General features: G+C 35.7%; 1 protein-coding gene across 10 annotated transcripts in view; it reads left to right on the forward strand.

The window, feature by feature from the left end:
• Positions 1 to 25,555, forward strand: part of LOC136845062 (longitudinals lacking protein, isoforms H/M/V-like) — an 83,631-nt gene extending 58,076 nt beyond the window's left edge. For 2 of the 10 annotated variants that reach the window (XM_067114874.1, XM_067114876.1), the window contains exon 6: positions 21,068 to 21,642. In XM_067114874.1, the coding sequence (XP_066970975.1) occupies positions 21,068 to 21,361 (294 nt within the window). In that variant the 3' untranslated portion in view covers positions 21,362 to 21,642. Of the gene's footprint in view, positions 1 to 1,774; positions 2,474 to 7,108; positions 7,873 to 16,678; positions 19,507 to 21,067; positions 21,643 to 23,912 lie in introns of those variants that run through there. The other 8 variants (XM_067114879.1, XM_067114880.1, XM_067114871.1 and 5 more) reach the window with 6 other exon arrangements.
• The last annotated feature ends 233 nt before the right edge of the window (positions 25,556 to 25,788 follow it).

Below are 25,788 nucleotides of genomic sequence, written 5' to 3' on the forward strand. Positions count from 1 at the left end.
GAATGACACCAGTTATTCGGTATTTAATACTACCAATATTTTGCTTGGAGGTTTGCTTCTGTACCCTGAAGCTTTGGGGTTACAGGTTGTAGTTTTCTCATTATTTGGGATCAACTTACCCTCACTTGATAATTATAGCTGATGCCCTTTAAGCAGTCTGCACAGTTTTCTAGTTATTACTTCCTTAACTTAGGTAAGTTAAAACACACAGTATTCAAGATTGTTTTAAGAAGCATAGAAATTCTTCCCAGAGTTTTAAATGTTTGATTTTTTATATATATATATATATATATATAACAGTGTATTTTTCTATGAAAAATAACTTTGCAAATGGCTTAATTCATAATTAGGAGCTTCTTGCTATGAACTGATTTTTCATGGCAAACGGAAAAAACAAATGTTGGCAACCTGTGGTTAGTAAGAACAAGAATGGATAAGTACCAAGGATATACCTTTTTAACCATCATCATCCAGTACTCTATTATGCCAAGGAGATGAGAAACGGCACAGCTGCACTAGGGTTTAATGTGTTTTTGTGCTTGTCGCCCTACATGTTTTGTGAAAATTGAGGTCTATTGGACGAAGACCTGTGATAGTGGAGTCCACTCACCCCTAGTGCATACCGACACCGTTATGGTGAGCGATCCGGGGGTAGTAACCCCGGCATTATGGATAGCTTTTTTCTCTGGTATATTTAACAATAGTTATACCTATAGAAATGAGTGCTATTGGAACCATTTCACTGGGTGACACAGGTCTTCCCCCAGAAATAGATTTTTCCTTTGTCAAAATCCCTTTATTCTTCCAAATTTATGGGACTTGGATGATAGCCTTCCCTTTATTCTTCCAAATTTATGGGACTTGGATGATAGCCTTGCAGCTCTGTCATTGCTATGATGGAGAATTTTCTCTTTAAACATAGATGCATTATTTATTTTTCCCTGAAATTTAGATAATTTTTTTTGTGCTTGAAATGTGTTATTTTTTTATTTGTACAGGCAGTCCCTGGTTATTGGCGGGCTCGGTTATTGGCGATCCAGTTTTGTGGGGCTTGTCTGGTGATGAAAATCAGTGATTTTCGGTGGTGATATACGCCGATTTCTGCTTATCGCTGCTGATAATCAGGTATTGGTGCCGATACATACCTAACAGAGCGCCGATAAGCCCCGAAAATCGTTGATTTTTGGTTATCGGAGATTTTCGCTTATTTGTCACATTGTTGGAACAGAACCCCCACCGATAACCAGAGACTGCCTGAACTCAAGTGTGATTTGCTTGTGAAATGACCTTTCAGTATTGATGTGTATGGAGAAGTTAACAAATATGATCAGGCCTGTTTCTTAGATAAAAAGTTTTGCAATATTGAGGTTATATTTTTCATCAGTACATGGTCCGAATTGGAATGAGATTAGTCCATTCACATAGAAGTGGGTCTGCTATTGTTTCATAGTTATCACATATATATATGAGCGTAAGTATATTCACCCAAATCAAGGCAAGTTATTCCACCAGATGCGTGATTCATCGTATGATGATAAACTTTATGTGAGAAGTGGCGTTTTGTGTTACATAAGGAACTGTTGTAGTTCCCAGTGTTGCCTATCACATTTCTTGTTTCAGTAATAAAACGAATGATTTAATAAAAGCAGTCATGAATATTTAAAGTGTAGAAAAACACAAGGAATATAAGACAGTATTGGGTGTTTTTTGGTAGCTGATATATCTTGACTTGAATGTGAAAGATGATTTTGAAAACAATAACACTGAAAGGTAGTACCTCTTGTTGTTGTTTTAGGTTGGGTCACTGGTTTGGCAGCAGCATGCAATTCGTCCTCAAGGCCAAGGAGTTGCTTGTCCTGTGTGTGGACATATCTTTCATCACAAGAATAACTTCGTCAAGCATTACAGCACACACACTGGAGAAAAGAAATTCAGCTGCAGCTTCTGCTCTTTCCGCACCATTCAGAAAGGCAACCTGAAAACCCATATGAGGAACGTTCATAAATTGGAAATGAATGAGGTGGATTTCACCCTGACACTTTCCTAAAACTTTGGAGACATTTGTTAAACGGACTTCCGGCGTGAATTAGTATCAGACTGTTAGTTGGCATTGAATTCTACTTTTCATGTACAAAGTATACTAATCTCCTTCATTATTGAGAACAGTTCCTTTAAAAAATTTTTGTGTGTGGTAGCATGCACATACAATCTGCAGAAAACAAAGTTTTTCATCAGTGTTTGAAAAAAGTTTTGCTGAATTATGTATGCTACAAGTAGGTGTACTTTGGTAGGAAAAAATGTAGTTTTTCATTTGAGAGGTGACTTTACTGATACTGTAGTTCATTTCACACTGGAGTGTAGTCCTCAATGATGGTCTTTTGTTGAAATTATGAAAATTAAACTCTTCAATAGCCATGTTATATTTAATGTATTTATCTCAGTAACAAAACAGAAATAAATTCTTCCATCAACATGCTGGCTTTTATACCTTGGTAAATTATGAAAATGGTTTATTAAAAAATAAAATTCACTCTTGAATAAAAAACAAATCAAAGTGTTCAGTCAACTGCAGTATTCTTCATATTCTGAAAATCATGTTGTTTACTCTGTAAAGGGAGAATAGAATACAAGATTATTAGAGATCACTTTTTGTTCTTGATTTGATATGATTTTGTAGCGACCCAGGAATGTGCACTATATCCCTTTTTATATATTTTTGATTAGATGGGAAATACCAGTAATTTCTGTTATCAGTTGTTTGACACATGAAAATACTTATCAAATATAGTACTTTATCCATTCTGTTGAGTCATTGAAGCCATTGCATCCTCTAAACAGGATATGTGGTATCAAGGAAAAATAATCTTTGATTGGTAGGCTTATGTACACACCATCTTGCTGCATTCTTTTAATAAGAGAATAATAATTAGAGTGGTTTCATTAAAAAAGGAAACAGTAAGACCTGTGATTTTGAAGAGAAAGTTTAAGATTGGTGGCAGGATGACTGACTAGACAAATCTCCTTTGATTGCTGTTAAAAAAAGGAAACTGATGCTCTGAATGTTAATTTTCTCAACAAGGACAAGTGTGTGGGTATCTGAAAGGAAATAAGGATGACAGTAAGCCATCAGCACTCACAAGTGTTATGTGTCTGTACAAGAAACAAAACTTGTGTTCCTTTACTGTTACACCCGTCCCCGTCATTTTTTCTCTGTGCTTAATCAGATTTGCTTTTCTCACTTCATCCAAGTTGTATCTTTAATCAATATTGCAATTTAGTTATCCTTTTGAACCATTCACTTATCACTTCGCAAAAACAGTTTATCATTCTGAATGATCAGATTTGATAATTTTTCATGTTAATTTGGTGTCATCCCAGTTCTTGAAGTGCTGCTTTCTACATTATTGCCTCCATATTTAGGTAAATATAAAGTGTTCTTGTCTTGTATAGACAGGTGTGCTTGATGTACTGAAGTAATTTCTTCCATAAAATTCAACCATTGATTTGCACAGAGGCTGCCCTTCACTCAGTTTCAGATGAATTAAGCTTTGTCTTCCCTTGAGAGCAAAACATAAAATGAATTGTACTCTTGCAGAATGTCCTTTATTAACCAAAAATTGCAAGTGATTTTTTCCAGTGTAAATTGAAAAAGTAACTGGTCAGTTGAGGTAGTGGTTTATATTCTACAGTTTTCATGCCATATAACTTTTTAATCAATTAATTAATCAAGCTCAAGTGTATATCAGGCAATCACGACACTCTGAACAGTGGTTACTTACATTGCAATCATGTGCTCTGCATCTGCTACAAGTCAATTGAGGATCAGAATAGAGAGAGGCTAGATAACAAAAACAAGGGTTATTACCTACCCCAGGACATTTCCTCTGAGGCAAGGCCTTCTTAGATGATTCATGGGTTTGCATCTCGAATGCAGATACGCACTGATAATCACAAATATATCACAGAAACACACAAACAAAAACAGAATGAAAAAACCAGAACGCCAAGGCAAAGAATGAACAAGATGTATGTAAAAAAAACTGGCTTCTATGCTAGATAGGGCAGCGCACGTCTTGCTTGAAGACGATTTGAGAGATAACTGATGCATCACAGCGTATGCGAAGGGGAAGAGAGGTCAGGCTATCTGTTTCTAAACCGGATCCTGCTAGGCACTTTGAGATTCTCCCCATACGCAAAAGACCTCAGGTTTGTAAGTTATGAAAAATACAAATTGATTAAAAATTTTTGATCTTATCATTTATGGGTGCTTCTGGCATATAAAAGTAAAAATATTCTCAGAAGTGTGTGGTTGGTAGTAACCAGAAATGAAGGAAGTTTCTAAATTAACTTTCTCAGTGGTATAGTGGTATGTTACGGAGATGGAAATTGTCTTTTGTGTTATTTAGGAAGCTTGTTTCTGTCTAAATATTCACTTATCTAAGAGCTGTTTGAATTATTGTGATTTCTGAAGAGTTTGTATGGTAACTGAAAGGTCCAAGGATGGGAGCATCTTTAATGGTGTGACTAGATATATTTTACAAAACTTCTTGCAGTGATTTGTATTAATTGATTGAAAGATACAGTATATTTCTCTAGACTGCCATCACAGCTAATGCCATTGTTGTTTGAAAATTCTGTTTAAATATTTTCACAAAACGTGCATTCAGTGCATGCATACTTTATAAATACAGTACTGTAGTGTACTTCTAAAACACATATCCAGTGAGTTGTATATAAACACTTGTGAAAACTAGTAAAAGCCAGCAGTAAATTATGTCATTTTGTAAATGTTATGGTACTCACCTACAACCTAACATTGTCAGTATATCTTGAACAGGTTGGGCTTTGCTAGATTCCAGTCTTGAGCAACAGCTGTAACTGCTAAAGGACAGAATGATAACCTTCCAGATTCAGTGATTAAAGAATGTGCTCTAACATTCATTAGAGTATTATTCTTGGGACAGTTGCAGAAAAGCCAGTTTTAACAAGTTCAGTAAATTAAAATGAATTGTTACAATATGGAAGCAAGTTATTAATGCATGCATCCCTCTCCTAGGCTGTGATAATGAAGCATCTGGTACGTTCCCTAAAGAAGAAATGATTTCTATAATAATTTTCCAGCTGAAAAGTTACTGAAGATTAAACGATAAGAGGACATTTATATGGACTGATGACCACTACATCCATGGTTTCTAGCTTTTCACGGATGGTTGAAAGTTTTATATAATGTGGGCTCAGAGACTGACTGCATCCCGGAGTCATAAATGGAGAAAGTAATTTGATATCTCTTTGGTTCATCTTCACCTACAGTGCAGAGCATTCAGATCGAGGTTCTTTCAGCTATGTTTAACCAGGAATTTTCTTCAGATTTGATCAGTTCTTCAGCCTTTAAAGACAGTTGAATGATATTTTGCAAAGTTCCACATCAGTTTTTTTTTTTTTTTTTTTTTAATCTATTGAGCTAAGGAATCTTTCACGTTGTCAGGTGTCTGTCTAGTGAGATCTAACTGATTATCTTTCTTGATAATATCCTTCAAGTACACAGATTTTATTTCATAGCAGTTGTCGTTCTGGGTAGAAAAATACAGCTCATTGCGGTGTGCAATGTACTGTACAGATTTTTGAATCTGTGAACTCAAATTGTGAAACAGTACCATTATGGATATGTACTCTAAGCTTGAAAAAAATTAAATTAATATATTTCTTCAGAGGGACAAACATGCCATTTCAGACTGACTTCCTTTTTGCTACTTTAATAGTGGATAGAATATGCCGTACATAGCATTACCAAGAATTTTTTTGTTTAATACCTTGTTTGAGAAGTTATGATTGATCTTCTTGAGAACCATCATGCATCAAAAAAGTCTTGACCTGTTGCTAATAATAATAATAATAATAATCAGGAGACAGAATCATATATGTGACTATAGTCACATTAATGATTGGTGACCTTTGTCCATATGTTGAATCCAGGAGTTACTTATCTTTTTGTACTAACTAAACTTACGGAAAACTTTTTTTTGTTCCAAATACTCTAATAGTTCCTCATAAAGTGATGCATAACGTGAGTGTATATTGTAGGTTCCAAGTTTTTATGGAGTCTTTTGAATATGGTAGGATAGTGACTGATAAAGCTACTTTTTCGTCTTGAAAACATTGATTATTTGGAACATAGACCAGGTACATTCCAGCTGCTTCCCCAGGACTTCCTGGTATATGTTGGGAATACGATGTTTCAAAGATTTTGTGTTTTAAAAATCCCTTTCACTCATGTTTGTAGAAAGGGAAGCATTCGGATGATTTTGGTGATTAATTGTAATTCATTCACCACGTAACTCATTAACCTTTTTGTTTACTGCAATGACTAGATTCATGATAAGTACGGGATATTTTTTTCCACCATTTCGGTCTTTATTTAGAAGTCTTACTTTATTTATAATCTTTTGTCAAACTTTTGAAGAAAATGTCAAAGCAAATTTAGCTGGTTGAGAGAATGTTCTGTGGCCAAGGATTTTCTTTCCAGTAAATATTTTGCTTTAAAAAGATTGTGCTTACTGTTGTGTTTACTGTTACCATGAAAACCAAATACTTTGTACTATGCTTTTGTGGGAAGCAATGGCACTGCTGATATAAATTACATTGCTGTTATATGCGATTTTGTTGTACACTGTAGAAATTGAACTTGATTGAAATGCAATTGAAGATAATAGCTATCTAGCTAGCTTGGTTTTGCCAAACTGTTGTGAAAAATAAATTACTTGAATTTAACAAATGCTGAATGGTGGAGTTCACAAGATTTGTGCTGGGATCGTTGGTCTTTTGGCATGTGATATAATGTTAAGTTATTGTGAAACTTAAGATTTAATACATGAAAAAGATTTAATACATGAAAATGTTAATGGCATTTATTGATAAAATTTTTAATGATGAGGTTTTCCATTGTGTAGTTTAAATCAGATTTTTAAGATAAGAGCTGCATTTATAGAAGTAGAGTCGTATATGTGAATATTCTGCAGTCCTGTATGGTACCTGTCTAGTTATTTTCTTGCAAAGTACTTCTAGAACGGAAGTAGAGGAATATTTTTTTAAGGTATATCTATCGTTATAGGATGGATCCTTGCTGTGGCAGCTGCAATCGGCCCGTCTGGGAAGTCAAGGCGTCCCTTGTCCTATCTGTGGCCACGTATTTGATCACAAACATAACTTCCTGAACCACTTCAAAATCCACACGGGAGAAAAACCGTACGCTTGTAACTTCTGCTCCTATCGCACAATTCAAAAAGGAAACCTCAAGACGCACATACGCAAAGTGCATAAGGTGGACGTCTCGAATCCTGATAAGCGCTCGCCAGACTTTGTGGATAAACCTACTTGATAAGTGCAGATTGCAGTACCGTCTGTCTTTTACAGTAGCTTGTATTGTACCTTGGAGGTATATTTTTTATTAACAATTTGGGTGTGCTGCTGCTGCTGGCATGAACTGGGAAACCTAGCATGCCCCACAAAACTCGAACTGGTACTTGGATAGTTATTAATCTCTCTCATAACTAATCTCGAGCACCAGTCTTACAGTGTATCGCCAGTGTAAATGTGCATTAGAAAACAATTATTGTGCTAAAAAGCAGTTTTACATGCTACTACTGTAAGTGACACAGCAAGTGGAAGTTCAATTTACAGGTATTGTCTATTTCTGTTGAGATTACTAATGGTTACATTCTCGTAACGAGTAGATTTCAGGTATCGTTTGTAATGTTAATTAAGTATTGTGATGCATTAGAAATTTCTCAATGAAATTCTTTAGACAATGTAAAATAATGTATTCAGACATGTTTTTTGTACAGTAATGTAATTTCCAATAAATTTTTCTTTGGCGTAAAATATTTTTATTCATCACTAGTAAAATATTTTATTTATCACTTCTCAGGCTGTATTGTAAGTTTTGTTTTGGTCCGTTAGAGAGATTTAGGATCTTAACTAAGGTTGCCTTAGAATACAAGTAGCTATTAATTCATGGTTATTTTTAAGTGTAAAAAAAAAACATTATCTGTCTCAGCTACAATTCATGAGAAAGATGTTATGTAATGCACATTCTGAAGAACAGCCAGTGTTCTTGACTCTAGTCTGGCTATACTATTTAATGGTAATTAGGTGAGGTTAAGAAAAAATGTTTAACCTATATTCTGCAGTATTGTGAAACATCTTGGTAGTAACTGGTACAGTACTTGTTTTTAGTTTTCTTTAGTGAGAAAATTTTGCACACAATTGTGATTATTTTATTTCAGTAAAACCTGCCAATGAAACTTGTGAAATGTACCTGTAATCCAGTGTATATTGATGAATAATAGCAAAGATGAAAAACTAAAATAGTTCTTTATTGAAAGATATAATATTATAATGCATCTGCCAGTGTTAGAAGTACTATTAGCCTAGGAAAAACTCATTGTAGGACTGTGAGAAAATGTCCATTTTGAGTCATGTTACAATTCATTATCTGTTCTGTGATGGCTGTGGTACCATATCATCACTTTCCTTGTGTGTGTGTGTGTGTGTGTAATTATTAAGAGGAGTGAATGAACCCATAAGAAAAGTGGTGCTTAGAATACTATTCTTAGAATAAGAATAGTAAATTACTTATGTTGTGTTCCTTAAGCCTTCATAGTTGAACGAACTCTATAGGATGACAAAGATTGTGTAGAGTGGAGTGAAATGAATCTTTCTAGACACTGATTCCTTTTTATATGGGGCTTGTATATAACTATAATTATTTATGCTCATTTGTCCCATATTTAAAGGCTAGAAATGCTTAGACTGTGTGTTTATTAGCAAGTTTTTTTTTACTGTATTTTAAATATTCAGTTTACTGTGTATTGCTATTCAGAGTTCAGAAAGCTTTTCAGTCTTACTTAATAAGTTTATTATATTCAATTTTTACTACATTTGTGTCACTTCTGAAGTTGGTGTATGGTGTGCATGTTTTATCTTGGGATACATTTTGTTAGCTAAGTAGTAATTTTTTCTTGTGTGGAGGACAACCATTACTTTATTGAGTGTAGCCATTGGTTACAACAGTAGAACCTGACAGTGATGACAGAATTTATGAGGGAGTTGAATGGTTTGCCATCTTCTTTTTCCAAACCCACCCTAATGGCCTTAGGAGTGAATGGGTGGACAATAATGCAACATGAGGCGCTGTACTTCAGGACTGCTAGATTCGTTATTCTGTTTTGGATATATTGTGCTTATTATTCTTTTAGAGTTCTCCACTTTTTGAGAGCCTCCAAGCCTGTCAAATATCAAAAATCCTCTTAGACTCTTATAAACCAACATTAGTTTTACCAAGAGTCAGTGCTGAACTAACAAGTTATCTGCACCATTGAGAGCAAGCTTTAGTTCCTGGCCATCTGCATGAGTTGAAGAAGAATTCCAAGAGATTTCAAGTTACATCTACTTGGCTGGGATTAACTATCATTTACTTAATAAAGTTTACTCTGTTGGCTGTTATATCAAGTTAGATCTGCTATGGAACAAACAAAGAGGATAGTTTTCTCTAGGGACTAGGCAGCCTTGCAGTTTTGTTAATCTTTCCACTACCATCACTTACGACACCTTTGAAAAGGAGAGGGAGGTCTTAGTTGAATGACAACTAGGCGAGTTTGTGAATCTGACCTCAGATTTGACCCTGCTCCTCTGGGATGAAGCACTTGTTTACCACAAGGTAGGTGCCAAAACTACTTCCTCTCGTGACTTGCAATTTGGATGGTGTTTTAGGTCTCCTTGAGAATGCTGTATGTCAAATCCAGAGGGAGGAAAGGATGATCACAAAGACCTGTGAACCAAACCTAGAGGAATGGTTATTACCTCTCATCTTGTGGATAGGTTGTTTTCACAAGAGTTGGGTGTAGAGAGGAGTGTGGTTGGTAGGTGTGTGATTGTCAAGGTGTTGTTACTCCATTACAGATTGACCAAGAGGACCCTTTTCAACTTGAGTGCTTTCAGAGATACTGTGTACTGAGAATTGAACCATCTTATCCCAGGTTTTATAGTTGATGCATTTTTGGAAAAATGGACAGTAGAAAGAATCTTTTTGAGGTGAATAAGTCATTTGGAATAGAAACCCAACATAGGCATAAGTCTGTTCAGCCACTTTATTCAGCAGACTCCTTTTTGAATGGAAACACTGCCTCCTGTCTACAGATAATGATATGGAAGACTTCACAGCGCCTTCAGACTGAAAGATTTGTCTTAACACACATGCATCCATCGTTTCCTGAAGATGAAGCTGAGAAGAAAAGTTCGTCAGTTCTGGTCCCTTGATTTCTGATTCTCATGTTATGGTTCTAGCGGTGGTTGTAAGTTCTCTCCCAGGCAAGCTTTACAGTAATTACTATGGTTCTCAATGACTCAGATGAGGGAGACTACTGTAACAGTTAAGATGGAGCCTTTTTGTACACGTGAATTTAGTTACCCGTATCTCATTATCTCTTAGGACAAGTCAGACCTTAAACTTTATCTTAGGCCCCATATGGTGCATAAGGGAAGAGTTCTATCCATATCCAGTCTGATAGTCAATGGGGTGGACAGGAAGAGAGATTTAAAAAGTATACATCTCTTCAGAACAGGGAATACTGCTTCATAGGAGGTGATATGAAAGATCGTTATTCATTTCATCTCGATTGATCTTAGATTTCAATATCCATCAGAGTTATAGCTGATGGCTCTAGACCACCACCACATCATAGAAGTTACCTTAATGGTAGTGGAAAATCCCATGTCCCCCATTCTGACAGCAATGTACAACTGGATTTTGGATAAAATATCCTCTTATTGACAATCATCTAGAGTCAGAACTTCCCAGGATCAGATTTGCAGTGAATATTAGCAATGTGTTGAACAACAGAATAGCAGTAACACACCTGGAGGATCAAGGAGATATTTGTTACAGACTGCAAAAATACTTTTCAGATTCTGTGGATTCCAGAAACATTATCCTTATCTCTGCCTTATCTTCAAGGAAACAATGTAAGTTTCTCTTATAAGGCATGGAGCCTTAGAAGTGAACTTTAACATGAGCTGGAAACAGTATGTCTTTTTTTTTTCATGTTATGACTTTGAATAGGATATGACCTCTGTCCTTATAGTAATGTTCATATCAAATGGCTCACTGTGACTGGTATACAACATACTCTACCTCTGATTAGTATTATGCAACAACCTTTCATTAAGCAGGTTTCACTAAAGCATTAAAGCAATTTGTCCATATGCCTGAAAGCTATTTAGTCTGCAAGCTAAAAGAAAGATATTTTTGTTGAAGGCTCTTATAATGCTTGCCACTTCTAGGTGTCTGACACACTAATTTCACCAGGCCAAACAGACGTGTTTGGAATTGATGCAAAGAAAAGTTGTACTCTTTTCACTTTGTCTTACTGGCAAACTTATACTACCTCAGAGAAGATGAGATGATGTTGTCTCTCATTTATCAAAGGTGAGAGGGTTTTAAAATAGGTCTCAATTCTTGTCGTATAAAGCTTAGGAGCAGCTCCTAACGAGACAGGCATGCATCTTCAAAGAACTTGACACTCAGGACAATCTTTCTGTTAGCATTTGTCTTTGAGGTGCTCAGAGGTATTCTTGGGTAATGTGCATGTAAGGATAAAACTCTGTAGCCTTTAACTATTGCCATTGCTCAGACCCAACTACCTGGCTATCTTAACTTGGTTGAGGCATAAGCAATTCTCTTCTTAGCTTAGTCTTTTGAAAATAATGAGGGTGAGTGTTTGCTTGCACGTGGTTCAGGACACGCAGAAGTAGCACGGTCATTAACTAAATGGTACATAAGTGACAAAAGGTATTGGCAGTTATCTCCCACCCTTGAAGACAGAAACAAATATGGTCATGGGATGGGTGAAGAAGGTTCCCTTTCTTTTGAGTAGTTGTCACCCATCCGGAATCAAAAGAATTTTTTCATAAATAACACGTATGTCAGTAATAGGGTGTGGCGAGTACTGTACTAATTTTGTTAACATAAATATAGCACATTTCACTACACCAAAGTTCCTCTTTGCTCCCCTTCAGTTTGCTTAAAGATCATTTTCATGTAACAGTGAAGAACAAAGAGGTTGTGGGTGAGGAAAATGGTGACTTCAGCTCCAGTTTGTGGTAGTCCTTACTTGCCAAGGATAAGCTGCTCTCTAATTCATGATATAAATTTTTCCTGACACTAGAACAAAGGCCAAAGTGAAAACAATTTTATTTTTGTACAGTGTAAAAGAAGCTGCAAATTGGTTGTAAAGACTTTGTAGAATTGCATTTTCATTTGACCTATATAATATATTGTATTGTCTTAGTATTAAAAGCATTTTTGTAAATTTGTATTGTATATTTTATGGGTAAAGCAAATAGACCAACAAATTATGGTAGCCAAAGCTTTTAGCGTAGTTGCTTTTGCTATTTTTATTACAGATTAAGAATTCGATTTCTTTTAAGTAGAATACTCGAGCCCAGTACAGTGAACCCCAGATTCGCGGGGATCGTCCCACACCCCCATAAATAGCTAAAATCCGCGAATACTTAAAACCCCTCTAAAAACACTTAGAACTGCCCATTTTGATAGTTTAAACAAAGAAAAACCCTGTAAAAATGCATATACCTGAGTATTTTAATAGTTTTATCACAAAAAGTGCATTTATTCATGAAAATTTCATGAAAATACAGTAATTAGTGAATATTTCTCAGTGAAAAATACCGCGAATGGGCGAATTTTCCGTGAATAATGGCTAGATATGTTCCGCAGAGAAACCTGGGAATGCGTGAGTCCGCGAATCATGAGAACGCGAATACGGGGGGTTTACTGTACATGTAATAGCCCAAGAGAATAAATGGTTTATGAGTCATGTGTGCCATTACAATTTAATCCTAAAGTTAATTGCTATTTTAAGTACCATGCTGTTTTAGTATTGTGCCAAGAAAGGAAGAACATGTACAGTATTATAATTAATATATAATAAAACTGACACAGTAGTTTGTATATCCTGTTGAGGATGGTTTGAGCATGTTTTGTTCGATTTCATCTTGTGAGTCTTCTTTCATATGATTACGTATTTTTGAGAGAGAGATAACCTTTTGGTTGATTAGATGAGAGTAAAGCCAATTATTTTTTTTATTTGCCAGAATGAAGAATGGTAGCAAATTATTATTCCTAGGTCTAGAAACAATAGCTGTAGAGGCTGTTTAGAATTATACAATGGAAGGAAATGTTTTATAGATTTTTAAAAATTATACTAGAAAGTGTATAAAACTTTATTTAAAGATTTTTTAAAGTTATGCGATAGATTATATAAAATTATATACAGCAGCATCTAGGTAAACCATCAACCTCTCTCTGGGAAACACTATTCAGATAGTAATGGTCTGACTGTATTTACTTATTATTTTTATCCCCAGAAGTGTGAGAGCTTGAATATGTATTGTACTCTTTTGTCTGTGCTTCTTGTGTGAAAATTTTGAGATAGTATTCGTGAAGTAAAGCAATTTACAACAGTAACTTTTAATGTTAGTGGTGCATTTTTCTAAGTTATGCAGACCTGTTCAAATACATTTCTTGGGAGCCGCTTCAACCATCATTAATCGCTTCAGAATTATGTTCACTTAAATGAACTATGTCAAAACCGTGACGGGGAAAACTTGGAATTTCTCCATTTTTAAAGGTTTTGTCATATGACCACTGGATTTATCTAGATTCTTCTGTTACGAAGGAAGATGCTGTTAAAAAGACAACTCTCAGAGCTTGTGGAGTTATTTAAAATGATACTATTTTGATACCAAGTCAGTATTATCAGTGATATCATTTAGGTCTAGATAGAAACCCACCCACAGTTGTGTACCATAGATATGAAAGACATCCCAGACTGCAAGTATGAGGGATTTTCTAAAGGCTGCTGGGTATCTTGAACTACCTGTAGTAACTGACTGGCTGATGTCATGTGTACTGTCTCTGTGAAGATGACCCATAACTCAATTGATCACTAATATTATGACAATACTATGCTTCTTTTGTTGTGTCAGAAAATAACAGCTTTTTCATCAGCTCTTCACATTTACATTTTAAAATCTTTGTCAGATTTCTTTCTCACTCTTTTGGTTGATCTTACTGGCTTGTGTTAATTATTTTTTCCACTGGCATCAGGAGCACTGGTTTAGAGGTGTTCTTTTTGCTTACCAGGGGTGGTATAATGTACATTTTTACCTTCCAGTTCAAGTCAAATAATTGCATGTTGGAGTTTAGGTTGTATGCATGTCATTACTGTATTATGTTTCACTGACCTTGCCTGCTTCCATTATCTTATAGCTAGCTGTAACTGTAAGTAAGCGCTAGGAAAATTTAAATCCTATTCATTGCATCTTTACTTTATACATTAAGGCTGTCTCCTGTTTTCCATTTTGTTTGACATTCACTTATGTGGGGTTCTAGCTATACCTGTATGTATTTTGGGTGACTTTTGTTGGAGAAACTGTTTATTCATTTGCAGTAGATTATCATATATATTTTGTTGTGTTTTTGGCCACGTTTGCTACCTTTGACTAAGTTACTTTTTGTGGGTCACACAAAGGACATTTATCAGAGAGCCACCTGATTCTTTCATCTGATTCCACAAGAGCACAGAACTGCTTCTCCCATGGTGAAGAGAACAAACAAAGTTGATTCATGCCACTTCCTTTTTTTTCATGTTACTGGAGATATTTTTATTTCTTTGAGCCGTATTTACTGTATTTGTATTGAAGCCATATATTTAGCTTCCTCAATGAAAATACTGAGTCACATAAGACCCATAGTCCTGCGCCATCCTTGGAGCTCTAAAACGTATGTTCACAAGCAGCATTTTGTGTCTAAAGAATTGGAGCCTGAGTGGGCCAGACTCCCCCAAGGATATTGTCAGGGGAGAATATGACTGTGGGGTTACATGTGTCAAATGAGTGAGGAGGTGTTAAAAAGAGAGGAACATTAGATGGCACTTCATGACCACACACCAGGAACAGTAATGCTTGATGGACCTGCAGCAGTAATAGTACCACAGTATTGTTCATTCCAGCACTGATCTCATCACTGCTTGTGGAGGGAGGTGCATATACTCACAATGTCAGCTCATCATGACACATTGCCTTCTAATTTAGCATATGCCACTTTGTACCTTCCTTTCCTTCCTAAGGCTCTTCTGAAACTTTTCTGTCCCAAGTTCAATGGCAAATCATGTCCCTTTTAGGGTTGTTACTTTCTTATGCTGTGAATAGCTGTCATTTACATTTAGTTTTTCACTTTGCTAAGGCCCACTGTCACAGGTCTCTTGGATTCCAGGCATTTAGGTGTTTCCTCATTCTTGCAGACATTAGGGACTTCAAACCTCATCCTCCGTAAGAAGTTGCTTTGTATGGCGCAGTAGTGCAGCTTCAGATTATCTTTTTTCCAAGGCCCTCCACCAGCATGACCTGACAACAGGAATGGGTCCCACTCACTTAGCATGGAGGTTATTTTATTTTTTGGTTTGGGTTTTTGTCCCTTTGTACACATATTTGTGTTTGCTATCAGGATTATGCAAGAGTATGTGTATTTTTTTAAACAAATTTAACAAAGAGATTGACCTTGTGACTGGCAATAAGTAATTCAATTTTGGGAGAGATAGAAGCTTAGCTTTCTGGGAAGACGGGACATCTTGATGTGTTCTTTCTGTACTCTCAGCTCCAAACAGCAATTATGACCCACAGCCACAGGAGTATCAGAGCCAGCCCAGGCCTATACCTCATATTCAAGTTAGTTTTGATGGACGTTGGCGATCTCTAAACACTCTTGTTAGATTTTGCAGTATCATCAGAGATCACTCTGGGTGGTGTTAAATGTCTCTTTGATAGCATCAGTCTTTGAGAAGATTTACTAGGCCAGGATTACTATTTGAAAATAATAATAATAATAAATTCTGTGTAAAATTCAGGATTTAAGACAGGATTATTGAAGGAATCTTGCTGAAGCTGAGGGAGAGGATGGAAAAAATATTGGAAAAAATTTATATTTAAAAATGAATACTGTATTGGGTATTAGTGTCCCAAGGGGTAAATACACTGAAACCTTGCAAGACTGTCCATTTCCCTTAGGCATTTTGTAATCCATAAGTTGGTTGAGATTTACTAAGGTCTTGGTAAACTACCTAATAATGATAACAATAATAAATAGTCACTACTGTTACTACAACATGCAATTGTCAATATTTTCTCCCCATTGCGGTGAGCAAATGGGATGTTAATTACAGTAATGACATAAATATCTTTTTGTTATAATGACTGCATACTGTACTGGATAATCAGTGTGTAAAGTTTTAAGTAAGGACTTACTCAAAATCACTATAATTCAAAATAATGTTTTAGGGTGTACATTTCTCTGTAGATTTTACAATCCTCCTTTTTGAATGAGATGACCTTTCGGCATATTTTAGGACTATTTCCTCTGTCTTCATCCACTTTTTCTTTATGCATGGAAGTCATAACTGCAAAACTCTTTGGCATGTCCTCTGTTAATTTATAGTAATATATATAGAAAATTAGAAAGGCTAACAACTGTACTGTATTTTGGTTGCATAGTGGTTTTTTCTTCAGTAAATGATCTCTAACTGTCTGTATATGTTCTTCCTTTTAGGATGATTGCAGACTGGGGCTGGTGGGAGCATCTTTGCCTTTTGATCGCTTTATATGTGAATACTGCCAGAAGACATTCAACCACAAGAATAACTTCCGGAAGCATGTTCGAACGCACACTGGCGAGAAACCATACACCTGCCCATACTGTTCATATTGCTCAGGACGATCAGACCTTCTTAGACTTCATATTTATAAAAAGCATAGCTCATTTTAAATAGAACATAGTTAGTTCTTTCTGATTTTATCTTTGGGTTTGATATTGCACGTTTATGTTGATATTTTGTTACAATGGTCCATAACTTTAAAATGTCTTGAAGCCAGAGTTGGCCTAATTATATTTAGTGACGCAAAACAATCCTGTGCAGATACTGTAGTCCCTACTAACTGTAAAGATTTTACTCCTGAACACTTTATGATTTTACAGATTTTCTTTCAACTCTATAGAATTTTAAAGTGAGTTTTTTGCTCAAGCAAACAAGTTAGATCTGAAAAAATTTTCTTAAATATTTAAAGTGTCATTTTTAATGAAATTTTCTATTATCTTTTGGAGTTTTTTATTTTCTCAACATGGGTTTAGCAGTACAGTATTTTGATACATATACAATATAGGCATACAGTTTGTAGGGACTGCCTCATACACACACACAAACGTACATGCATACATGAAGCTAAATATAATGTTGTAATGATAACCCCTGCTGTTAGGACATATGATTTTTGTGTATTGCCTACTACTTAACAGAGGTTTTGTTAGGTTTCCATTAATTATGTACAGAAAATCATTTTATCCCAGTGTATGTTGTTTTGAAGTTTATGAAGGTGATAATAGTGAAATTATCTGTATAATACCTGTAGTTCAGTTCTGTATTTACGATTCATAATACTGATGACCTTGCAGTCAAACAAGTTCTGGTTTTCTCATACTGCCATCTTGTACTGATGAAATGTGTTTAGAATACAGTGATCTCGTCATTGAAACCCTTTGGGTACTGGAGTCCTCTCGGTGACATGGATTTGACTTATTGCGTATTAAAAGTTAACTGTCTTTTGTATGCTGTCCTGTTTTATGAAACTGAAGAAGTTAACTGTTTCAGTGTTCTCCAGAAAGTATACCAGCAATATACTTCCTCTTCCTGGTAATTAATTTGTTGCTAAAGGGATCCACAGTAACCGAGTTCTAAGTATCAATAAATTTTTGTTGCAATATTAATGAAACCTAAGAGAGCCCAGGAATGTGCCACTAGTCTATTTGCACTACCTTATGATACTTAATTGCTCCAACACGAGTATGAACCTACACTTTCATAGATGAGTGCTCGCTCTAAGTGCGCTTACTCCATCTGTGAAAGCATAGGTTCTTATGTTAGGAAAAATACAGATCACTTAAGAATTTGGTATATTGCTGACCTGTTGCATTGTATCGTAACACAACTGTATACCTTCCCTTGGAGGGCTGCTGAAAAAGGAAATATGTTATTTCATATGAATTGATAAGCTGTAAAAGATTAAAGAAAACTTGAGTTTACCCTTGTCATGCTTTTTATATTAATGTTTACTTTGTTGAAAGGCAGTACTTAAGTTTTAGTCACGCTTTTTTTATTACTCTGTATGTTGAGGTTCATTGGCTAGATACTACTGTGGGCTTTTGAATGAAGTCATCATCACATCTTGAAACTTTTGATAAAGCATAGGAAGATAATTTGAGATAGTTTCTGATCTTTGTATGGCTGAAAGTTGCCTTTTTTATTAATGCCCCCCTTTCCCTGTATGTTGCCTTAATATTGGCAGAAGTTCTATTTTTGTCCTGCTGGTTTGCCAATGTATTTATTGCTCCAAACCCTCAAAATATGAATAATATAATTACTCATTGTTTAACAAACCCATATCATTTAGAATTTCTGCATTTATGAAACGAAAGTCTCCCTTTGAGTTTAGTTAGAGCTCAGTTATGCATAGTATATTGAATAATGTTTTTCACAAGTTGCCTTGGGAAATTCATAAGTAGCCACTTTGATAAAAAAAAAATTACTGAGTACTGTAGTAAAAAATTGCGACTGATATGTTATAATGTAAATATACATTAGTTGCAACTTGTAGTTGTTCACTGGGGTGAATCATCTTAGCTGGCAAGTGGAATTACCAGGGACTGGATACTAGGCTGAGTCCATTTTAGTGCAGCAAGTGAATACAGAAGGAAGGGTTGCTGGAAAATGCTCATGAGAGCCATACATTTTATTGATTTATCGTTCACTCTTTCACTCTGTTCTGTACAAACCTCAGCATAAACAATAACTGTTTCTGCAACTTAGTTATGAATATGACATACAGTTGTTTATTCTTGAAGTGTGTTGAAGACCACAAGTATAGAAATCTGAAATTCTCAGTCATCATGTTGGATGACCACCACAGAAAGGCAGACATTGTTGTCACAAAAGCTCTTGCGATCATCTGGTGTGTTATGGGAATCGGACTGGCAATGTCATTCCACACCAGTGCTTCAGAAACATGTAACAGTCCAATTAGTCACAAGGAGACCCTAGGAGCCAACAAGATCATTGAGTGAAAAAACTCAGATTGCTGTATCCATGACATTCGATACCTGTTCGATTTATGGAATTACATTTCCCCATCTTCATTAACGCATTACAAATGACAGGTTATATGACATTTAATGTTGCCAGTTTTCTGTATTTATTTCTGTACTGTATCGTTGATTTTTAGGCTGAAAATATAAGATTTGTCTTTGAGGAGGATTAATTTAATGAGGCATTTTTGTATATACTTTGTTATATAATGTTATGTAAATAAAATTGCTGTCCCTTAGAACTGTGTCCTTGCATTTCATCATTTTATATCCCAATACATAATCGCTTGGTTTCAATACAGGGTCTTGCAATTTATGATTTATCATAAATTCATTCAGTTATGACTTTCTCAAAAATATCCTTCTGTTTAGTGTTGTAGGAGAGAAAATACGAGATGTTAAAACACACCCATTTGTGCATTATACACGAAGAGATCACCACGCAGAACCAGTTACATTGAGGAAATGCACATCATACGAGGATTCCATATGGAAGTTCAGTGGTCATGAACCACTTCCCAACTCAAGAGGTCCATCTGTTAAACTTTTATTTTCTTAGATACAAGCTGTTGCTTTACACAAGTTCCCTTTATTCCCCTTCCCCCCGTGCTAGTTGACAACAGGTAACTATAATGTTCAAACAGAAGGCAAGGTGTTGTTATTGGGCAGTAGGTGATGGGACAGTCCATAGTGGACTTCCTGGTTCATCACTTTTAATAAGGTAATAAGTAGTTAAAGCCTTGTTCTAACTCCTTGAGACAGGGGAGAAAGGCTAATTAATCATTTTGGTGTATTATTTAGTAACCCTCTTGGTAATATACCTTGAAGCATGTTGGTGTCACAAGTATGTTTTACAATTTACTACAGTTCTGGTGATTGTTGTGTGAAATTCATTTACTCTTTTGTAGAACTTTCATGGAGTAATTAAAATTGAAGTGATATTAATCCAAAGTTATACTGTAGTGAATTTATTGTTACCGAGTAATTTTTAAAGCATATATGAAGGCTTGGTTTTAGATTTAACCCCTATATATGCAAAGTAATTTGTACAATTAGCTATTTAATTATTTTTTCTCTCTGTTGTCACTGGAATTCTTTTCCTCTGCCTCACTTTTTTATGGATGCTGCCATGAACATGGAAACATATTATAGATGTTGTATGAAAGGAAGAGTTTTGAACTAAATTAACATAGTAACTTCCCAGTTCAGAAACCCTTCTCTCGGTTGATTTTTGTGTTTTGCTCTTCAGAGCAATGATAGTCCTAGCAGTCTCTCATAATTTAATATATACCCTAGGCTCTTTAGCCCACTGGCAGTTATTAGTTTGCACTGGATGTTGTTTCCCTAAGGGGAAAGGTATTAGGATTTTGCGATCAAATGAGACTGCAGAGCAGTCACACTTGCATGGAAAGCATTTAAGAATCTCTATCTTTAAGTTGGAATAACTCAGTCAGAGTTATTCCATTTTTTCTCACGCATAACCTTGCTTTTCTCACTAAGTTATCTTATTTTTATAACTGTTTGTATATATAAATGTTCAAGAATCTCATTTGTATATTCATCAGAAGCTCTTTCCAAATCATTGTACGTTTGCCACATGCCCTGTACTTTTAAGCTTCTTGGAATACCTCATTACATCATATTTCACAAAGACTTTGTACTGTTACTGGTGAATACATGTGAAATGACTCATCTGTCTAGGGATAAAGTTAACGTATATCATTTATTATCTTGGTTCAAAATTTTAAATGCATTTGTGGTTCTGAAATTATGTCCCTGCTCAACAGCTGCTTTCTCTTTTAGGTGGGGATGATGGCTGTAGCAGCAACTGTTGGAGGTGACCATAATGTCGGAAGTGGGTCAGGTGGCGCCTTTGGTCACAACAGTAGCGGCCCTCTTGTGTGTCAGTACTGCAACAAGTCTTCGTTTTACTCTCCACGAGATCTGGAACGTCACATAAGAGTTCACACTGGGGAAAAGCCTTACAAATGTCCCCATTGCAATTACTATGCTCGATTGAAGGCTCACTTGAAGTCCCATTTGCTAAGGAGACATGAAACCATTTTGAATGTTGCCCCAAGTTATCATAACTCTTGAGAAATGTCACCTGCGGTCTGTAGAGTTTATACAAAGAATGGAAAACTTATGTCTCACATTTAGTAAGGGTTAAGTTAAATTTTATTAACTGAAAGGAAACTAGTGTAGAGGTTAATGTGTTTGTAGACCATATTTTATCATACTGTACCTTGTTTGCAGCAAGTGCAAAAATTTGTGACATCATTAGTTTAGATATACTACTAATACCACTAATTTTACACTACCGTAAGGGAATGTATCTAGATGTATGGAGCTATATCCAATTAAAATGATCTAATTAATGTGGTATTTTATTTATTTTTATGACTTCAATAACCAGCATTATTTAGTTGAAGATGAAGGGATAAATTAGATAACTGATATTAACGGCCTCTGTACTTGCCCAAAGGAAGTGACTAGGGTAGTAGATTCTCCGTACGTTATTTTGCTTCTCAAGCCAGATGTAAAATGACAAATCCTCTTAGTTTATAATGGTTTAAGTATCAAGATGGCTCTCTTTTATTTAATTTTCAAAATATGTAATTACTGAGGAAGGAAAAAGACAGACATTTACTGACCAATATGTTATGGTTTGTGGTTATTTTCATGTTGTAGTACAAGCATACTTACAGTAATGGATCTTTCCCTGCCAACTGTGAGTGTTGGGCTATAAATGGTCACGGTTGTGTTGTGCATCTGAGAAGAATGTAGTGAATGTAAAGCTAAAATGAAGCATTGTCCGTTTTTTGTACACATTTGAAATAAGTTTCTGTTGAAATCCTGTTGCTGCATTTTTAAAGTTCAGATTGATATACGTATTCCATATAGGTTAGGTCATCAGAAATTCACAACCTTTCTCCTACATATGATGCTTTTAATAAGATTTCTACAATCATTCTTGCATTGATTTATATAGTTGCCTATTCCCATTATTCTTGGTATATTCTTGGTGCTATATGATTGAATTGAGACGAACCAGATAAGCAAAATGTTCACAATACTGTACAGTATGCATCCAACTTACACATGTCAAATATATCACATATGGTAAGTCTTTGCAGTCAGGAACAAAATTTCTTGGTTTTGCTTGAATAGAGAAGCAGGCTGCTTTAGAGTGAAGTGTTTGGCACAATATCAATCACCCTTCTACAGACATATGTCCACAACAATAGGTGGAACTATCTGCCAGGTAGCCCACTGATGCACCTTGGAGGTGAAGTGGGTGCTACCTACACTGATGCTTCACAAGTCATTGATCCAGTTATCAACCCGGTCCTTTTTTGTAGTTGTTACCACCTCAGGGTCAGATTTTATATAGTTTAAATTTCACTGGGTGTCAAAGGTAAATGATCTTCAAGGATTATTTAACTATTTTTAAGTTTTGCTCTGTGTTTCAGAGTGCTTTGCTCGGGCACTATGGTGGTGATGGTTATCTGTTTTTGGTAGGATAGGTTTCATCCCTTGAATTATGATTTGTGTAGGGCCCCTGTCTTTGAATTAGTCGCATTTGTCCAGCCTATGGGCATATGACAAATAACCTATATTTCCCAATCCCTGAATGCAACCAACCACACATAAAAAGTATTGGAAACAAATCCTTGAAAGAAATGTCAATTTATCTGCAACATTTCCAGTTTAACCAATTACTGTGTTAAAATTCTAAGTAATTACAATATTTTAATGAAGATCTGATATATTCATAAAGTACAAACCATTCAGCACATATCCATTACAAGTTACTCTCAGGATCTGTAGAACCACTGTTATTCAGTATCTGAAAGTTCGGTTATTGTTTAGCGCTTTTTGGCCTTTTTCACAACTTGGACACCAAGCCTGTTAAAGCCACTTGACTGGATGCTGTGCTTCTTCAGTGTGCATCAGGATTTAGCTGGAATACCAAGAGTAAAGATCCTTCCCTGAAAGGTACTTAAGTGTTTCTTGTGAAATAGAGTTGTCAGAAATTTTTTAGTAGTAGGGCAGTGGGTTCTAATACTAATATTATCATATGCCTTATGATAGATTTCTTCACAGATGGCATTAGGAGTGGGACTATTCTTTCAGTTTCTTGTAAAGGACAGATTACAAAATATTCCATGTTGTTTTAAGCAAATCTGGTGTATACCAAGTTTTTATTTAGTGTGGAAAGCAGCATTCCAGTTAGTAAGCATTTATTTATATATCAGTAACAAGATATGTTTAAAAAATGGTGGGTTCAGTTTCAGTGAGTGAACAAAATGTGAAATACTCTACTTTGCATTTCAGCCCAAATTTTGGAAGTACAAAGGTATACATTCAAACAGAGAAGAGAAAAGTAGATCAGCAGGTCGGAGGAAAGAAACACGTCTCAATGAGACGGTGGTCAAAAGTAAACTGCATAGAATTGAATACTCACCAACTTAATAGGCGGTGCTTCTGCCCTTACCATCAGTAGCTATTATCATAACCACCTTGCAAAAGTTTGACGGCTGCTTTTCCAGCTCTCTGAAAAGTTAATCCCATGTGTAAAGACCTCAAGTTTGTGTGTTAGGAAAAATACAAATTACTTTAAAATTTGTCATTTTTCTCTTTTCAGATAAGTGGCAGTGACCAAGGAAGTAGTTTTCCCACCAAACAGCCATCTCATCAGTATGCACAAGGACAAAAAACAAACATAATTGATGCTTCAAAGTCTTATCCTTGTAATTATTGTTCGAAAATCTTCACCTGCCGACAGAAACTCGAAGCTCACTTGCGCACCCATACCGGGGAAAAGCCATTTGCATGTCACTACTGTCCTTATCGCAGCACTCAGAAGGGAAACCTGCAATTGCATATAAGAACACACACAGGAGAAGAGCCATTTGCTTGTACGCATTGTCCCTATAAGACCAAAAATCAAAGTAACCTCACAACTCACATCCGCTCTAAACATCAGAATGTAGCGAAGAATGCTTATGCCAAAAACTGGGAATCAGATTTTGTAATGTAGACCACAGATCCGAAAATATAAATGGATATTTGTATTTTTTCAACACAGACCCATGACTTTAACTTGGCCTTACCTGTGCTTTGCCCAAATTTCCTGACAACATTGTAGAAGAAAAAAAACAACAGCTGACTCCAATAGGTTAGCACATGCATGCAAGATCCCTCAAGCTGTCAATTAATAGAATTCTTTCTGTTGTCTGTGCAACATCTCATATAGAATCCCAGACTGTAGAAATAGTTCAGGATTACTGTGAGTTTTTCCAGGGTGCATTTTTCCTGTTATTTCTTCTTATATCTTCTTCCTTGCACTGAGTAATGATATTCACTAAAAAGATTTCATTGAAAAATCAAATTGTGTTTTTGAACAGTATTTGATTTCAGGTTAGTGACCAATCATTTTGTAATTTACTGAGTTTCTTTATGTGTACACTTAGTGTTTTTCCGATAATGATGAAAGAAGGTTTTGTTTATGAAGGGTTGAATGTTAACATCTTGCCCTTTCTCAATATCCATGGTTATTCTTTTTCATAGGGTTTTAGAAACTGATTAGGTTCTTATTTTTACCAATAAATGATTTCTGTTTATATTTTGTTCAGTCGTTAGTGGATGCAGTCTTTAGGATTGAGTACGTCAGTTGCTGTGTCTCATTTTTATGTGATTTTCTTGCTCTACCTTGTCATTTTTTGTTTGTTTATAACTTTCATCTTCCAGTTACCCCCAGACTTAGGTCCCAGCACTTGGCTTTTGGCCTAAATTTGATATTTCATTCCATCCACAAAGGAAGAAGAGTATTTTCATGGCAATAGCTCCAACTGGATTTTCGGGCAGCCATCCACCAGTCTCCTTATGTATCATGAGTTTGCCTAGCTGGCATCAGCTCTCTACAGTGTTCCTTAGCTTGTTTTCTTCAGCAAGATTCATTGATTTTCTTTTGTCTAATCATATTTTAGTTTAATGTTAATCTGCTCAAGCCTTTTTCACTCCTTATTTTAACTGAAAAATGTAGAAGAGTGTTTCAGAATTTGAATACCATTCTTCATATGAGATTTCTGGTTTACCAGCAACTCTTTGTAAGTACTTTACAGTAATCACACATCTCTGTTTTTGTAAATTTTGCTGTTATGCAAATGTGTAGCAAATATTTAAGGAGTTTTCAAATTATTTAGGTTTTTTATAGTATTTTTCTGTTTTTATTGTTTGCCATTAACCACTCTACAATTGTTTTGTTGTCAATAAAATAGAGGCAGATTTTTGTTTGCCAACCACCCCAGGGTTTACTTATGGTACCAAACCAATTGAGGGGCACACCTGTGGCCTTACCTGCCTTGTTGCCCCTGGAGTCATCAGTCCCCTAGTCAGCAAAAGAATTGTGTTCTCTCTGATGTACCATCATGCATGTTTGGCACAAGGGGGTACCCTCTCACCTTACTGGCCTCATCTACCCAACAGTTTGCTACCAGCCACACTCACTCCACACTTGA

This window comes from Macrobrachium rosenbergii, chromosome 13, assembly GCF_040412425.1.
Source record: "Macrobrachium rosenbergii isolate ZJJX-2024 chromosome 13, ASM4041242v1, whole genome shotgun sequence".
Lineage (NCBI taxonomy): Eukaryota > Metazoa > Arthropoda > Malacostraca > Decapoda > Palaemonidae > Macrobrachium > Macrobrachium rosenbergii.